Source organism: Procambarus clarkii, chromosome 37 (assembly GCF_040958095.1).
Source record: "Procambarus clarkii isolate CNS0578487 chromosome 37, FALCON_Pclarkii_2.0, whole genome shotgun sequence".
In the NCBI taxonomy this organism is placed as follows: Eukaryota; Metazoa; Arthropoda; class Malacostraca; order Decapoda; family Cambaridae; genus Procambarus; species Procambarus clarkii.
The window spans coordinates 28,902,153-28,921,265 of NC_091186.1; the positions used below are offsets into that span (position 1 = coordinate 28,902,153).

At 47.3% G+C, this 19,113-nt stretch overlaps 1 protein-coding gene across 1 annotated transcript in view; it reads right to left on the reverse strand.

Moving 5' to 3' along the window:
- Positions 1-3,140: 3,140 nt before the first annotated feature.
- Positions 3,141-19,113, reverse strand: part of LOC138372091 (uncharacterized) — a 31,525-nt gene continuing 15,552 nt past the window's right edge. The window contains exons 2-3 of the mRNA XM_069337353.1: positions 7,523-7,702; positions 3,141-7,418 (exon numbers count right to left, since the gene is read on the reverse strand). Of these exons, the coding sequence (XP_069193454.1) occupies positions 6,909-7,418; positions 7,523-7,702 (690 nt within the window). The 3' untranslated portion in view covers positions 3,141-6,908. The remainder of the gene's footprint in view (positions 7,419-7,522; positions 7,703-19,113) is intronic.

Here is a 19,113-nt window from a genome sequence, read left to right on the forward strand (position 1 = left end):
TTGTGTATGTATATATTAATTATATATATATATATATATATATATATATATATATATATATATATATATATATATATATTATATTATATATATATATATATATATATATATATATATATATTATATTATATATATATATATATATATATATATATATATTATATTATATATATATATATATATATATATATATATATATATATATATATATATATATATATATATATATATATATATATGCTAAGGGGGAGTAACCTACAGCATCAATGGAAAACATAGCCTCGCCAAATATCAATAAGTGTCCAGGGGAATGAAAGGCTAACAAAAAATATTCCAGTTTACTGGGCATTGACATAAATGAACATAACATGAAAAAGAATACAATCTTTAAACTCACACTCAATGATTTATCCAGCTTCTCAAGGCTGTGCATGATCATCAACAGGTCTCAAAACTGCATACAATCAGCACTAGCTGACGCCAGGCTCTATCGTGGCGCAGTGGGACACTAGCACCTATTATGCTGCTAATACCAATACAGGGTGGTGGGGGTGTCACAACCATTAACAAATGAGGAATCAATATCATATACAGCACAATGGCATCACTTAAGATCCTCAGGTAACCACCTCACTAAGATATATAACAGCACCTATCACCTGGTTTAAAGGATGCACAATGGTAGAACTGATCCATGGTATACATTACTGCAACATGACAAATATCCTAGCAGTCAAATGACACAAATAAGGTCACAAAACCTGGACCGTAGCGGCAACACACGCGCTCGACTGAGAAAATCAAAGAGTGACCGATCAGAGCCATGCTGGCCGGGAGCGACACTGTATCCACCTCTATGAGTCAGCTGACTCCTCTCTTTCAAATATCTCAAGCTCATATACAGACGTATCTCCATCAAGAACTCCTAATTCATATATCAACAAAATAAAGACTATAATACACAACCTTACATAATAATGCATATTAATAATTCAGTACATTAAAGATTATATCATGATATAAAAATATGTGAACAAAGAATTCAAATTGCTGCGTTAGTAACAAGACACCTGGTGTGGTTCTTAAGCTATATCTTGCTCTAGTTAGGCCCCATTTAGATTATGCAGTTCAGTTTTGGTCGCCATATTATAGAATGGATATAAATTCACTTCAATGTGTCCAGCGTAGGATGACTAAGTTAATTCCCCAAATTAGAAATCTTTCATATGAAGAAAGATTAACAACGCTTAAGTTGCATTCACTGGAAAGGCGAAGAGTTAGGGGTGACATGATAGAGGTTTACAAGTGGGTGAATGGACATAACAAAGGGGATATAAATAGGGTATTAAAAGTATCAACACAAGACAGAACACGAAACAATGGGTATAAATTGGACAAGTTTAGATTTAGGAAAGACTTAGGTAAATACTGGTTCAGTAACAGGGTTGTTGATTTGTGGAACCAATTGCCGCGTAACATTGTGGAGGTGGGGTCCCTCGAGTGTTTCAAGCGCAGGTTGGACAAGTATATGAGTGGGATTGGGTGGTTATAAATAGGAGCTGCCTCGTATGGGCCAATAGGCCTTCTGCAGTTGCCTTTGTTCTTATGTTCTTATATTGGCAAGACATGGTAACACTGGCGGGAGAGGGGAGGAGGGGTTAAGGGAGGATTTCAAGACGTCTGCCAGCCAGCCATTATACATAAATATACATGAATACAATATAAAGTGTAAATATATACATGTGTATCAAAACTATGTCTATGTGGTATACATCTCACAATGCCAAAATCTAATTTAATGTTAGAGGACAATGTAATGAACAATAATGAAAGGGAAATTACACAGTATACATGACAGTAATACATCCGAGACCTAAATTTATACATTCTCCATCATAGTTCACATAATATTTCCTATACAGCATTATGTAACATTCCATAATATAAGCATACACGGATGTTTTTCAAGCTACATGACATTAGGCTACTGCTATTCACTAGACTTCTAATATATATCCACAAATACATGGCAAGGACTTATAGTACAGATATATAATATACATAGATATATGTGAAATACATTGGCAATACACATTTAATACTAGTGTGTTGTCGAAAAAAGAATAACTACATAAATTAATATTAATGATACTAGGCTAATCAGCCAAGATATCAGTATACAGTTTGAGCACATCATACACCAGCTACAGTATGATCATATTGGTGTATGTGTGGTCATAACACCACCTCACACCCATATGGTAATATCACAACACACCATGGTCCAGTATGGTAATATCACAACACACCATGGTCCAGTATGGTAATATCACAACACACCATGGTCCAGTATGGTAATATCACAACACACCATGGTCCAGTATGGTAATATCACAACACACCATGGACCAGTATGGTAATATCACAACACACCATGGACCAGTATGGTAATACCACAACACACCATGGTCCAATATGGTAATATTACAACACACCATGGTCCAGTATGGTAATACCACAACACACCATGGACCAGTATGGTAATATCACAACACACCATGGTCCAGTATGGTAATATCACAACACACCATGGTCCAGTATGGTAATATCACAACACATCATGGACCAGTATGGTAATATCACAACACACCATGGACCAGTATGGTAATATCACAACACATCATGGACCAGTATGGTAATATCACAACACACCATGGTCCAGTATGGTAATATCACAACACACCATGGACCAGTATGGTAATATCACAACACACCATGGACCATTATGGTAATATCACAACACACCATGGACCAGTATGGTAATATCACAACACATCATGGACCAGTATGGTAATATCACAACACACCATGGACCAGTATGGTAATATCACAACACACCATGGACCAGTATGGTAATATCACAACACACCATGGACCAGTATGGTAATATCACAACACACCATGGTCCAGTATGGTAATATCACAACACACCATGGACCAGTATGGTAATATCACAACACACCATGGTCCAGTATGGTAATATCACAACACACCATGGACCAGTATGGTAATATCACAACACATCATGGACCAGTATGGTAATATCACAACACACCATGGACCAGTATGGTAATATCACAACACACCATGGACCATTATGGTAATATCACAACACACCATGGACCAGTATGGTAATATCACAACACATCATGGACCAGTATGGTAATATCACAACACACCATGGACCAGTATGGTAATATCACAACACACCATGGTCCAGTATGGTAATATCACAACACACCTGAGTGATTGTGAGGTGATGGTGATATAGCAGTGATAATAATATAATACAGATAGTGTGATAGTGATACTGAGGTGATGATATGACAGTGATAGTGAGATGATGGTAATATAGCTGTGATAGTGAGGTGATATAGCAGTGATAGTATAGTGGTGATATAGCAGTGACACTGAGGTGATTGTGATGTGACGGAGTGATGGTGCGGAGATGGTGATATAGCAGTGATGGTGAGGTAGTGGTGCTGTAGCAGTAATATTGATATATCAGTAAATGTAAGGAGGAAAAATATCAGTGAGGTGATAATGCAATGAAAGTGAAATGATATTGGTGTAGCAATGATAGTGTTATGTGATAGTGAACTATTGGTGATATAACAGTGACAACAGCTGTCATATGGTGACACCAACAATTTGTTACTCAACATGGTCAGTATATTTATTTATTTATTTATTTATTTATATATATACAAGAAGGTACATTGGGTTTGTGAGAATACATTGGATAGTACAGTATTTACATTCTTGTAAAGCCACTAGTACGTGCAGCGTTTCGGGCAGGTCCTTAATCTAGCAGATAATTTTAAGTAGGTAATTTCAATCAGAATTGATAAATGATAAAGACACATTACAAGAGAAAAATGAGATGAGAGAGATAAGTATATTAAATCACATTGTTATATTAAAGCTCTGATTGATTACAGTGACAGCTTGATTAGTAATTTAAACAAGATTAATAGACACCATACAGCAGATTGACAGCACATATAAGACAGCAATGATCACAATGGTAAAGATGTTCAGAATGGGTACATAAAGATTGGGAGACTGGGTAGCAAAAGATACAGATAAACAAGATTTATAAACACCATACAACAGATTGGCAGCACATATAAGAAAACAGCAATGATCACAATGGTAAAGATGTTCAAATTGGGAACATAAAGGTTGGGAGATTGGGTAGCAATTGATAGAGTGCAATTTTAAGGCAAAAAGTGAAAAACTATGAAGATGAAATTAGGTACTTTTTAGTATTGATTTTGAATGATGTAAAAGTTGGACAGCTTTTCAATTCAGTAGGGAGTGAGTTCCATAAACTGGGTCCCTTTATTTGCATAGAGTGTTTACACAGATTAAGTTTAACTCTGGGGATATCAAAGAGATATTTATTTCTGGTGTGGTGATAATGGGTCCTATTACATCTGTCCAAGAAGAGTTTCAGACAAGGATTTGCATTTAAGAACAGGGTTTTGTAAATGTAGTTGACACAAGAGAATTTGTGGAGTGAGATTATGTTTAGCATGTTTAGGGAGTTAAACAAGGGGGCTGTGTGTTGTCTGAAAGCAGAATTTGATATTATTCTGATAGCAGATTTTTGCTGGGTGATGATGGACTTGAGGTGGTTTGCAGTGGTTGAACCTCATGCACAGATACCATAGTTGAGATAGGGATAGATTAGTGCATAATATAGAGAGATGAGAGCAGAGTTAGGAACATAATATCTGATTTTGGAGAGTATACCAACTGTTTTAGAGACTTTCTTAGTTATGTGTTGTATGTGGGTACTGAAGTTGAGTCTCTTGTCTAGGAATATGCCAAGAAACTTTCCATCATTTTTATTGCTAATGTTTACATTGTCAATCTGAAGCTGAATTGCATTTGTAGATTTGCTTCCAAATAGGATGTAGTAGGTCTTTTCTATGTTAAGTGTTAGTTTGTTGGTTGACATCCATAAGTGGACTTTTTTTAGTTCATTATTAACAACATCATTTAGTGTATGTGGGTTGGGATTGGAGTAGATGAGGGTAGTATCATCAGCAAACAATATGACCCTAAGTGTAGGACCTGAGGTGATGGTGATATATAGAGGTGATAGTGAAGCTATAGTGATACAGCAATGATAGGTTACAGTACTGAGAAGATATAGCATTGATGGTGATACAGCCATGTTTGTCAGGTATATGATACCAAGGTGTTAAATACCAAAGATAGTGAAGTTATGACGATATAGTGATAAAAGTCTGTCCTTAAATTGCTTTGGCATCAAAGCACGCTGTCCATGGTGATGCAGGAGTGATGGTGATGGTGGTGGTACAGTGAACTAGAGTGGCAGCACAACACCACAGTAGTGATGGTGGTAGTACAGTGAACTAGAGTGGCAGCACAACACCACAGTAGTGATGGTGATGGTACAGTGAACTAGAGTGGCAGCACAACACCACAGTAGTGATGGTGATGGTACAGTGAACTAGAGTGGCAGCACAACATCACAGTAGTGATGGTACAGTGAACTAGAGTGGCAGCACAACACCACAGTAGTGATGTGATGGTACAGTGAACAAGAGTGGCAGCACAACACCACAGTATTGATGGTGATGGTACAGTGAACTAGAGTGGCAGCACAACACCACAGTAGTGATGGTGGTGGTACAGTGAACTAGAGTGGCAGCACAACACCACAGTAGTGATGGTGATGGTACAGTGAACTAGAGTGGCAGCACAACACCACAGTAGTGATGGTGGTAGTACAGTGAACTAGAGTGGCAGCACAACACCACAGTAGTGATGGTGATGGTACAGTGAACTAGAGTGGCAGCACAACACCACAGTAGTGATGGTGATGGTACAGTGAACTAGAGTGGCAGCACAACATCACAGTAGTGATGGTACAGTGAACTAGAGTGGCAGCACAACACCACAGTAGTGATGTGATGGTACAGTGAACAAGAGTGGCAGCACAACACCACAGTATTGATGGTGATGGTACAGTGAACTAGAGTGGCAGCACAACACCACAGTAGTGATGGTGGTGGTACAGTGAACTAGAGTGGCAGCACAACACCACAGTAGTGATGGTGGTGGTACAGTGAACTAGAGTGGCAGCACAACACCACAGTAGTGATGGTGGTGGTACAGTGAACTAGAGTGGCAGCACAACACCACAGTAGTGATGGTGATGGTACAGTGAACTAGAGTGGCAGCACAACACCACAGTAGTGAGGGGCCTCGTAGCCTGGTGGATAGCGCGCAGGACTCGTAATTCTGTGGCGCGGGTTCGATTCCCGCACGAGGCAGAAACAAATGGGCAAATGTTTCTTTCACCCTGAATGCCCCTGTTACCTAGCAGTAAATAGGTACCTGGGAGTTAGTCAGCTGTCACGGGCTACTTCCTGGGGGTGGAGGCCTGGTCGAGGACTGGGCCGCGGGGACACTAAAGCCCCGAAATCATCTCAAGAGAACCTCAAGATAAGATGGTGGTGGTACAGTGAACTAGAGTGGCAGCACAACACCACAGTAGTGACGGTGATGGTACAGTGAACTAGAGTGTCAGCACAACACCACAGTAGTGATGGTGGTGGTACAGTGAACTAGAGTGGCAGCACAACATCACAGTAGTGATGGTGATGGTACAATGAACTAGAGTAGCAGCACAACACACAGTAGTGATGGTGGTGGTACAGTGAACTAGAGTGGCAGCACAACACCACAGTAGTGATGGTGGTGGTACAGTGAACTAGAGTGGCAGCACAACACCACAGTAGTGATGTGATGGTACAGTGAATAAGAGTGGCAGCACAACACCACAGTAGTGATGGTGATGGTACAGTGAACTAGAGTGGCAGCACAACACCACAGTCCACCACAGTCACCTCCGTAATGTCACTGTGGTTGACTGCTGCCCTCACCACATCCAGGCCGCTCACCACATCACCAAACACATCTGGCCACTGGCGACCATCCTGGCGGTCCCTGGTGGCGATGACGAACTGGGCACTCCTGGGACCCCCCAGCCCCCACCAGGACAACACAGCTCCTGCCTGGCCTGACTCCCGGTACTGCCCCTGGAGGTCAGGCAGCAGTGGGGCTCCTCCCTTACCATCATTAGTCTCGTAGTCTCCGCCCACCACACGCTCCCCCTGCCGACCCTTGTTCCACATCTGCAACAGTTTAGTGTTGCGGTAGGTGTGGCCCCGCTGGCCCGTACACAACAACACAAACTGTCTGGCCAGCGGAGTGTCAGGGATCAGCCGGATGGTGACCCGCCCTCTTGTTGACCCCGCCCACCCGAGGTCAAGGAACGCCAGGGTGCAGGAGGGCTCCAGCATGCCCACCTCACTCTCCTGCAGGAAATGAAATAAATCATGCTGACAACTGTATAACAAAATGTTATCATAACTCACTAAGTCAGTAATGTCAGTAAGACTAGTGGGTGTAATAAAGTAACCTGGAGGGTGTGGGCGTGGGCGGGCGTGGGCTGACGCAGGAGTGAGTAGAGGTACAGCTGTCCGTCTTGTAGAGTTATCCTGGCGGAGCGGCGGCCATCTTGGTCTTCCTGGACGCCCACCACCCGACCAGCCTGCACCAGCCTCTTGACGGGCTCCCTCATCCTGCGGAGGTCCTCAACCTGTGGACAGTGTCAGCCCCATTATCACCTGTGGTCAGTGTCAGCCCCATTATCACCTGTGGACAGTGTCAGCCCCATTATCACCTGTGGTCAGTGTCAGCCCCATTATCACCTGTGGACAGTGTCAGCCCCATTATCACCTGTGGTTAGTGTCAGCCCCATTATCACCTGTGGTCAGTGTCAGCCCCATTATCACCTGTGGTCAGTGTCAGCCTCATTATCCAGCCCCCCTTTACTGGCAGGCGATTGTTGCTGAACCTGTAGCTCCAGCCCCCCTCTACTGGCAGGGAATTGGTGCTGGACCTGTAGCTCCAGCCCCCCTCTACTGGCAGGGGGTTGGTGCAGGACCTGTAGCTCCAACCCCCTTTACTTGCAGGGGGGTGGTGATGGACCTGTAACTCCAGCCCCTCCCTCTACTGGCAGGGAGTTGGTTCTGGACCTGTAGCTCCAGCCCCCCTTCTACTGGCAGGGGAATGGTTCTGGACCTGTAGCTCCTGCCCCCTCTCTACTGGCAGGGGGTTGGAGTTGGACCTGTAGCTCCAGCCCCCTCTACTGGCAGGGGGTTGGTGCTGGACCTGTAGCTCCAGCCCCCCTCTACTGGCAGGGGTAAGGTGAGGTAATTATCAAAAGAAGGCAACAAACCGGGAAGGCTATGTAGCACCATCAAGGTAAGGTAATTATCAAAAGAAGGCACCAAACCGGGAAGGCTATGTAGCACCATCAAAGTGCGAAATAATCAGAAGGCGCTAAATATCACCAAGAATGCCAATACGATTACAAAAACGCATAAGGCGAACGATATCAAAAGTATCCGATAAACCTAGAATTCTATCGAGGGACAAGTGACCGCGAGGGACGGTCGGAAAGCAAGACACGCTCGTCCTGGAAGTCAGGACATTCAACAAGTATATGCACAACTGTAAGAGGGACAACGCAATTCGGACAATAAGGAGCAGGGCGGCGCTCCATTAAGTGACTGTGGGTTAAGCGGATATGACCAACCCGCAGCCGTACCAAAGCAGTTTCCCATCGCCGGCTACGGTGGTAGGAGGAAGGCCACGGGGACACACTATGTTTGAGAGTACGCAGCTTGTTACCAACCACAGAGGACCAACAACCCTGCCAACTGGGCAAGAATGGAAGAATGAATAACAGGATAAAAGTCGGAATAAGGAATACTTTTACGGGAGATGGGACAAGAACGGATTGCTTCCTTAGCGGCAGCATCCGCACGCTCATTGAAAGAAACACCAATATGGTTGGGAACCCAGCAAAACTCTACTGATTTAAATTTACTAGAAATAAGAAACAGCAATGTTCAATCTCGATGACCATCGGATGGACAGGATTAAAGGACCCTAGAGCCATGAGGGCACTACGAGAATCAACTACAATCACAAAGGAGGAATGAGAATGAGAAAGCAAGAAACGAAGAGCATAGAGAATAGCATAAAGTTCTGCCGTAAAGACGCTAGCCTCTGAAGGGAGGCGACTCATATAAGTACGGTCAGGAAAAACAACAGAGTAGCCCACACCGTCCGCAGACTTAGACCCATCAGTGAAGATGGAAATAGAGTGGGAGTGCAAAGAAAAGTGATCAAGGAAGAGGCTTTTCAGAATAGTAGGAGGGGTAAAGGCTTTAGTAATACAAGTCAAGGACATACAAAACTTGGGAAGGGGAACTCTCCACGGAGGTAAGGAAGGAACAATACGAGGAGAAACATTAGAAATATGAACAGAAAGAGAATCTTGTAAGCGAGATAACCGGACAGATAGTGGGAGACAATGAAGAGGAACAGGAACCACAGGAGGAGGAAAAGTCAATGCACGACAGAGGCGAGAGGAAGGATGTTGGAAGGACCGCGCAAGATAGCGAAGACAGTAGCGATCACGGCGGTCCTGAAGAGAGAGAAAGCCAGTGTCAACATACAAACTAAGGGCGGGAGTCGAACAAAAGGCACCAGAGCTGAGACGCAACCCAGTATGGTGCAAAGTATCAAGACGGCGAAGAGTAGAAGGAGAAGCAGAAGAGTATGCAGGGCAACCATAATCAAGTTTAGACAGGACGAGAGAGGAGTGCAAATAGAGGAGCGTGCGCCTATCCGCTCCCCAAGAAGTATGGGACAAAACCTTAAGGAGGTTAAGGGCCTTAGAGCATTCAACTCGGAGGTAAGAGATATGGGCTGACCAAGACAAACGAGTGTCAAAGACTAACCCCAAAAGCTTCGCGGAATCCCTGTACACAAGGGGATGACCATAAAGCGAAAGAGGAACAAAGAACGACATGCTTCCAAGTAAAAGTCATAGCACAAGTCTTAGACGCAGAGAACTTGAAGCCATGATCGGTGGCCCAAGACGACACAGCATCAATCGCAAGTTGAAGCCGCTGTTGAAGGAGAGGGGAATCATCACCCCGACAGCAAAGGTTAAGATCATCAACATAGAGAGCAGAGAAGACACCAGAAGGAAGAGAGGATAGAAGACCGTTGAGGGCAACTAGAAAAAGAGTAGTGCTCAGAACACTACCCTGGGGTACACCTTTATACTGCTGAAAAGGAGCAGAGAGAGCAGTACCAAGCCGCACACGAAAGGAACGACGAGAGAGGAAGCTCCAGAGGAAGAGAGGGAGGTTCCCACGAAGGCCAAAAGAATGAAGTTGAGACTGAATATGATACTGCCAGGTAGTGTCGTAAGCCTTTTCCAGGTCAAAAAGGACGGCAACAACGGAGGTCATCGCAGCAAAAGCAGTACGGATATAGACCTCCAAGTTCACCAGGACATCTGTTGTGCTGCGGCACTTGCAAAAACCAAATTGAGAAGGGGAGAGGTGGCGATAGTGCTCTAAGAACCACATCAAACGAACGTTGACCATACGTTCAAAGAGCTTGCAGATACAACTCGTGAGAGCAATAGGGCGGAAGTCCTTGGGGGATGACCCGAGAGATCCTGGTTTCTGAACAGGGAGGACAACAGCATCGAGTCAGTCTTCAGGGACTGACGACGACTCCCAGACCCGATTGTACAGACTCAGTAAATACCGAGACATGCACGGAGGGAGATGGCAAAGCATTTCATAATGAATGCCATCGGAGCCTGCTGCCATAGAACCATAAAGGGCTAGGGCAGACTGAAGTTCAGAGAGAGAGAAGGGATCATTATAGGGAAGGTGAAGATAAGTACAGAAATTTAAAGGACGAGATTCAAGGAGAGGCTTACGAAGAAGGAAGGATTGGGGGAGATGAGAACCAGAACTAACAGAGGAGAAATGGGAACCCAGTTCGGTCGCAACCTGCAACGGGTCCGCCACAAGAGCACCATGAAGGCGAAGGACCGGTGAGACATCGGGAACGAACTTGCCCGCAATCTTGTGGATACGCTTCCAGACCAGTGGAAGAGGAGTTTCGGACGTAACGGTGGAGACATAAGACTCCCAGCAAGCACGTTTAGCCGCACGGATGGTCCTACGGGCCACCGCACTCGCCTTCCGAAACAAAAGAAAAGACTCAATCGTCTGCCGGCGGCGATGTCTCTTCCAGGCTGCACGCTTACAGCGGACAGCCCGAGCACAGTCCATACTCCACCAGGGAACACACTTCCGCGTTCCCCGAGAGGAAAAGCGAGGAATAGAGCGGAGGGTAGCATCAAAGACAGTGTCATGAAAAAGAAGGAGGGCGCGAGGGAGAGGTAAAACGGAGAGGTCGGAAATAGTAGCACGGAGAGTAAAGAGGCGCCAGTCAGCCTCGGCAAACCGCCACCTAGGGAAGGAAAGAGGAGGGTGAAAGGAGAAAAAAGTGACAAGGAAAGGAAAATGGTCACTGCCATGGAGGTCCTTGATGACCATGGCAGTGACCATTTTCCTACTGGCAGGGGGTTGGTGCTTGACCTGTAGCTCCAGACCCCCTCTACTGGCAGGGGGTTGGTGCTTGACCTGTAGCTCCAGCCCCCTCTACTGGCAGGGGGTTGGTGCTGGACCTGTAGCTCCAGCCCCCTCTACTGGCAGGGGGTTGGTGCTAGATCTGTAGCTCCAGCCCTCCTCTACTGGCAGGGGGTTGGTGCTAGATCTGTAGCTCCAGCCCTCCTCTACTGGGAAAAAGGGGGGGGGGGGTTGGTGCTGGACCTGTAGCTCCAGCCCACTCTCTACTGACAGGGAGAATGGTGCTGGACCTGTAGCTCCAGTCCCGCTCTACTGGCAGGGGGTTGGTGCCAGACCTGCAGCTGCAGCCCCCTCTCTACTGGCAGGGAGAATGGTGCTAGACCTGTAGCTCCAGCCCCCCTCCCCCCTCTACTGGCAAGGGGATGGTACTGGACCAGTAGCTCCAGAACCCCTCTACTGGTAGGGGGTTGGTGCTAGACCTGTAGCTCCAGCCCCCCTCTACTGGCAGAGGGTGGTGATGGACCTGTAGCTCCAGCCCCCCTGTACTAGCAGGGGGTTGGTGCTGGACCTGTAGTTCCAGCCCCCCTCTACAGGCAGGGGGTTGGTTCCGGACCTGTATCTCCAGCCCCCCTCTACCAGCAGGGGGTTGTTGCTGAACCTGTAGCTGAGCCCCCCTCTACTGGCAGGGGTTTGGTGCTGGACTTTTTGTAGCTCCAGCCCCCCTCTACTGGCTGGGGGTTGGTATTGGACCTGTAGCTCCAGCCCCCCCTCTACTGGCAGGGGGTTGGTGCAGGATCTGCGGCTCCAACCCCCCCACTCTACTGGCCAGGGGTTGGTGCTGGTCTTATAGCTCCAGCCCCCCTCAACTGGCAAGGGGTTGGTACTGAACCTGTATCTACAGCCTCCCTTCTACTGGCAGGGGGTTAGTGCTGGACCTGTAGGTCCAGCCCCCTCTACTGGCAGGGGGTTGATGCTGGACCTGTAGCTCCAGCCCTCCTCTACTGGCAGGGGGTTGGTACTGAACCTGTATGTACAGCCTCCCTTCTACTGGCAGGGGGTTAGTGCTGGACCTGTAGGTCCAGCCCCCTCTACTGGCAGGGGGTTGATGCTGGACCTGTAGCTCCAGGCCCCCTCTACTGGCAGGGGGGGGGGTGGTGGACCTGTAGCTCCAGCCCCCCTCTACTGGCAGGGGGCTTGTGCTGGACCTGTAGCTCCAGTCCACTCTCTACTGGCATGGAGAATGGTGCTGGACCTGTAGCTCCAGCCCTCCTCTACTGGCAGGGGTTGGTGCTGGACCTGTAGCTCCAACCCCTTTGTACTGGAAGGGGGGTTGGTGCTGGACCTGTAGTTCTAGGCCCCCTCTACTGGCAGGGGGTTGGTTCTGGACTTGTAGCTCCAGCCCCCCTCTACTGGCAGGGGGTTGGTGCTAGACCTGTAGCTCCAGCCCCCTCTCTACTGGCAGGGAGAATGGTACTGGACCTGTAGCTCCAGCCCCGTCTACTGGCATGGGGGTTGTGATGGACCTGTAGCTCCAGCCCCCCTCTACTGGCAGGGGGTTGGTTCTGGACCTGTACCTCCAGCCCCCTCTACCAGCAGGGGGTTAGTGCTGGACTCTCAGTAAGTGCAAACTCTCAGTTAATGAGAGGAAATGCTACGATCTTCATTGCCCCGATTTCCACGTCAGAGGTACACAGCGCTATATAAGAGAAGAGGTTCAATTTAATAGTCCTGAAAATTTGTTAGAGGCAGGTACAAACAGAGGGAGAAACAGACAGGCAGAAACGTGGCAGGAGTACGGATGGAGAAGGGGAAATGCCCAAGACTAGACTACGGTTCGTCATCAAGCCCACACATACTACACCCCCCAACTACACAGAGACTACCACACTCCCTAGTATCACTTCCAAAACTGGATAAACCATTGCCAAAACAACACACCCTGGGTCAGGGTAGAGAGGAGGGAGAACTACCAAAACCTTCCAGAAGGTGACACACAATATGGACAATCATTCATATTTGCAAACATTCAAGGTTTAAAGCCAAAGTCAATAAATAAAGTAAAGTTCATAAATGGCCTCCTATTAGAGTCAAACTCAATATTTGGGGCATTCACGGAAACTCATACAAAAGATTACATGGATGGTGAAATCTGGATTCCAAATTATAATTTATATAGATGTGATAGAAAAACTAGGTCAAATGGAGGAGTAGGCCTCCTCCATTTGTATATTAAAGAAGACCTGGTATGCACAGAACTACTAAACTCAACTAATGAGGTGGTAGAGGTACTCGGAAAAAAAGGTAGAGAAACTAAACCTAATTATTATTCTAATATATAAACCGCCAGATACAACGATTGAGGAATTCACAGAGCAGATGCACAAAATAGAGAACATACTTGACAACCTAGCAAACCCAGCTCCAGATATTATCTTCCTTGGAAATTTCAATTTACAGAGTCTAAGATGGAGAATGGCAAACACAAATATCATAGCAGGGAATGACCCGGGAAATAACCAACCACAGGTCAGAGAACTTTTGAGATTCTGTGACAAATTCTTGCTCAATCAACAGATTACAGAACCAACTAGGAACGAAAACACACTAGACTTGTTACTCTACAAACAATGATGAACTAATCAGAGATATCACAATCTCAGATACTTCATACTCAGACCATAAGCTCATTGAAGTGCGAACTAGCATAAATAACGGTAATAGGTCTAAGAGACCCAACAAGCGAGAAGGAATATTCAATCAATTCAATTTCAACAATAAGAAGATTGACTGAGAAAAAATAAATGTAGACCTTGCAACCATTCAATGGGAGACGGTCTTAAGCGACAAAACTCCCACACAGGGAATAGCTCAACTGACAGCTGAAGCTTACAAGGTCTGCTTGAAGCACGTGCCTGTGAGGAGGGGCAGAAAGAGGACCACTCTAGAAAGAGAACGCAGACGACTGTACAGGAGAAGGAAAAAAATAACGGAAATGCTTCGGCAGACACAACTATCACAAGCAAGGAAAACAAGCCTAAGCAGGGAGATTGAGGAAATAGAACAAACGTTGAAGCGATCATATGAGTCTGAGGAAATGGAATTGGAACAGAAAGCTATACAAGAGATAAGGAAAAATCCTAAATATTTTTTCACATACGCAAAATAAAAATCCAAAACCTCGACCAGTATTGGACCGTTAATTACAAATGAAGGTACGTACACAGAGGACAACAAAGAGATTAGTGAAATTCTAAGAAGCCAGTATGAGGCTATGTTTAGCACACCAATAAACAACATGAAAGTTGATGACCCAGACAGCTTCTTTGTGAATGACATTCAAGCTGCAGATAATATAACGGATATTACCACAAACTCGGAAGACTTTGAAATAGAAATTGACAATATGCCTATGCACTCAGCTCCTGGGCCTGGCTCATGGAATTCAATATTCATAAAGAAATGTAAAGTACCAGTAGCGAGAGCACTCAGCGTAATATGGAGAAAGAACCTGGATACAGGGAAGATACCAGCAGCACTTAAATCTGCAGATATAGTTGCACAAGGGGGGGGAGTAAAGCCTTGGCAAAAAATTATAGGCCAGTTGCACTAACATCACACATAATAAAAGTGTTTGAAAGAGTGATTAGGAATCAAATTTCTAGTTTTATGGAAAACAATGAACTGCACAATCCAGGACAACATGGATTTGGAGCGGGAAGATCCTGTCTGTCACAGTTACTCAACCACTATGACAAAATCACAGAAGCCCTAGAAGAAAAGCAAAATGCAGATGTTGTATACACAGACTTTGCAAAGGCGTTCGACAAATGTGACCATGGGGTGATAACTCACAAAATGAGGTCAATGGGAATAACTGGAAAAGTAGGATGCTGGATACTCAATTTCCTGCCGAACAGAACACAAAGAGTAACAGTCAATCAGATAAAATCGAGTCCAAGCAATGTTAAAAGCTCTGTACCTCAAGGTACAGTCCTGGCACCGCTACTGTTCCTTATTCTCATATCTGATATAGACAAAAATACACACCACAGCTTCGTGTCGTCCTTTGCAGATGACACAAAAGTCAGCATGAAAATTACCTCTGCTGAAGACATTGAAAAACTACAAGCAGATGTCAACAAAGTTTTCGATTGGGCAGGAGAAAATAACATGATGTTTAACAGGGATAAATTTCAGGTACTCAGGTACGGCAAAAATGAGGATCTGAAACATAATACAGGGTACAAAACACAATCGAATCTTCCCATATTAGGAAAACAGCATGTCAAGGATTTGGGAATAATGATGTCCGACGATCTAACGTTTAGGGAGCATAACCAAGCAAATATTGCGTCAGCCAGAAAAATGATCGGATGGATTACGAGAACTTTCAAATCCAGGGATCCCATCACAATGGTTGTACTCTTCAAGTCACTTCTGTTGTCCCGTCTCGAGTACTGCTCAGTACTCACTTCCCCCTTCAGAGCAGGAGAGATTGCTGAAAGAGAGGGAATACAGAGAACATATACAGCACGCATAGACGAGATAAAACACCTAAATTATTGGGATCGTCTCAAAGCTCTCCAAATGTACTCTCTAGAAAGGAGACGAGAGAGATACCAAATAATATACACATGGAAAATACTGGAGGGTCAGGTCCCAAATCTACACAGTAAAATAACAACGTACTGAAGTGAACGATACGGAAGAAAATGCAAGATTGAACCAGTGAAGAGCAGAGGTGCCATAGGCACAATCAGAGAGCACTGTATAAACATCAAATGTCCGCGGTTCTTCAACGTCCTCCCAGCGACTATAAGAAATATTGCCGGAACAACCGTGGACATCTTCAGGAGAAAACTGGACGGTTTTCTAAGAGAAGTTCCGGATCAGCCGGGCTGTGGTGGGTACGTGGCCCCGCAGGCCGCTCCAAGCAACAGCCTGGTGGACCAAACTCTCACAAGTCGAGCCTGGCCTCGGGCCGGGCTTGGGGAGTAGAAGAACGCAGTCTCTTTGCAGTCTCCGTGGTGTAGTAGTAAGACACTCACCTGGCGTTCCGCGAGCGCTATGTCATGGGTTCGTATCCTGGCCGGGGAGGATTTACTGGGCGCAATTCCTTAACTGTAGCCTCTGTTTAACGCAACAGTAAAATGTGTACTTGGATGAAAAAACGATTCTTCGCGGCAGGGGACCAGTATTCCAGGGTCCATAGGATTAAGGACTTGCCCGAAACGCTACGCGTACTAGTGGATGTACAAGAATGTAACAACTCTTGTATATATCTCAAAAAAAAAAAAAAGAACTCCCAGAACCCCATCAACCAGGTATCAACCAGGTATCAACCTGGACTTGAAGCTCCAGCCCCCCTCTACTGGCATGGTGGTTGTGATGGACCTGTAGCTCCAGCCCGCCTCTACTGACAGGGGGTTGGTGCTGGACCTGTAGCTCCAGCCCCTTTCTACTGGAAAGGGGATTGGTGCTGGACCTGCAGCTCCAGCCCCTCTCTACTGTCAGGGGGTTAGTGCTGGACCTGCAGCTCCAGCCCTCCCTCTACTGGCAGGGGGGTGGTGCTGGACCTGTAGCTCCAGCCCCCTATACTGGCTGGGGGTTGGTGCTGGACCTGCAGCTCCAGCCCCTCTCTACTGCCAGGGGGTTGGTGCTGGACCTGCAGCTCCAGCCCTCCCTCTACTGGCAGGGGGTTGGTGCTGGACTTGTAGCTCCAGCCCCCCTCTACTGGCTGGGGGTTGGTTCAGGACCTGTAGCTCCAGCCCTCCTTTACTGGCTATGTCGGGTTGTGATGGACCTGTATCTCCAGCCCCTCTCTACTGATAGGGGGTTGGTGATGGACCTGTAGTTCCAGCCCCCCTCTACTGGCAGGGGGTTAGTTCTGGACCTGTATCTCCAACCCCCTCTACCGGCAGGGGGTTAGTGCTGGATTTGTAGCTCCAGCCCCCTTCTACCTGCAGGCGGTTGGTGTTGAACCTGAAGCTCCAGCCCCCCTCTACTGGCAGGGGGTTGATTATGGACCTGGAGCTCCAGCCCCCTCTACTGGCAAGGGGTTGGTGCTGGACCTGAAGCTCAGGGCCCCCCTCTACTGGCAGGGGGTTGGTACTGGACCTGTAGCTCCAGCCGCTTTCTACTGGAAGGGGGGTTGGTGCTGGACCTGTAGTTTTAGGCCCCCCCTCTACTGGCAGAGGGTTGGTGATGGACCTGTAACTCCAGCCCCCCTCTACTGGCAGGGGGTTGGTTCGGGATCTGTAGCTCCAGCCCCCCTCTACTGGCAGGGGGTTGGTTCTGGACCTGTAGTTCCAGCCCCCCCTCTACTGGCAGGGGGTTGGTGCTGGACCTGTAGCTCCAGCCCCCCTCTACTGGCAGGGGGTTGGTGCTGGACCTGTAGCTCCAGGCCCCCTCTACTGACAGGGAGTTGGTTCTGGTCCTGCTCCAGCCCTCCCTTTACTGGCAGAGGATGGTGCTGGACTTGTAGCTCCAGCCCCCCCCCCCTTGTGGCAGCGGGTTGGTGCTGGACCTGAAGCTCCAGTCCCCCCTTCTACTGGCAGGAGGTTGGTTCTGGACCTGTAGCTCCAGTCCCCCCCTCTACTGGAAGGGGGTTGGTGCTGGACCAATAGCTCCAGCCCCCCTCTACTGGCAGGGGGTTGGTTCTGGTCCTGCTCCAGCCCTCCCTCTACTGGCAGAGGATGGTGCTGGACTTGTAGCTCCAGCCCCCCTCTACTGGCAGGGAGTTGGTTCTAGACCTGTAGCTTCAGCACCCTCTCTACTGGCAGTGGGTTGGTGCTGGTCTTGTAGCTCCAGCCCCCCTCTACTGGCCGAAGGTTGGTGCTGGACCTGTAGCTCCAGGCCCCCCTCTACTGGCAAGGGGTTGGTGCTGGACCTGTAGTTCCAGCCCCCCTCTACTGGCAGGGGGTTGGTGCTGGACCTGTAGCTCCAGGCCCCCTCTACTGGAAGAACGTTGGTGCTGGACCTGTAGCTCCAGCCTCCCTCTACTGGCAGGGGGGTGGTGCTGGACCTGTAGCTCCAGCCCACCTCTACTGGCAGGGGGTTGGTGCTAGACCTGTAGCTCCCTCCCGCCTCTACTGACAGGGGGTTGGTGCTGGACCTGTAGCTCCAGCCCCCTCTACTAGCAGGGGGTTGGTGCTGGACCTGTAGCTCCCTCCCTCCTCCACTGGCAGGGGGTTGGTGCTGGACCTGTAGCTCCGGCCCCCCTCTACTGGCCACGTGGGGATGGTGTTGGACCTGTAGCTCCAGCCCCCCTCTACTGGCAAGGGGTTGGTGCTGGACGTGTAGCTCCCTCGCTCCTCTACTGGCAGGGGGTTGGTGCTGGCCCTAAAGCTCCAGCCCCCCTCTACTAGCTACGTGGGGTTGGTGTTGGACCTGTAGCTCCAGCACCCTCTACTGGCAGAGGGTTGGTGTTGAACCTGTAGCTCCAGCCCCCCTCTACTGGCAGCGGGGTTAGTGCTCGACCTGTAGCTTCAGCCCCCTCTCTACTGGCAGGGGGTTGATTCTGGACCTGTAGCTTCAG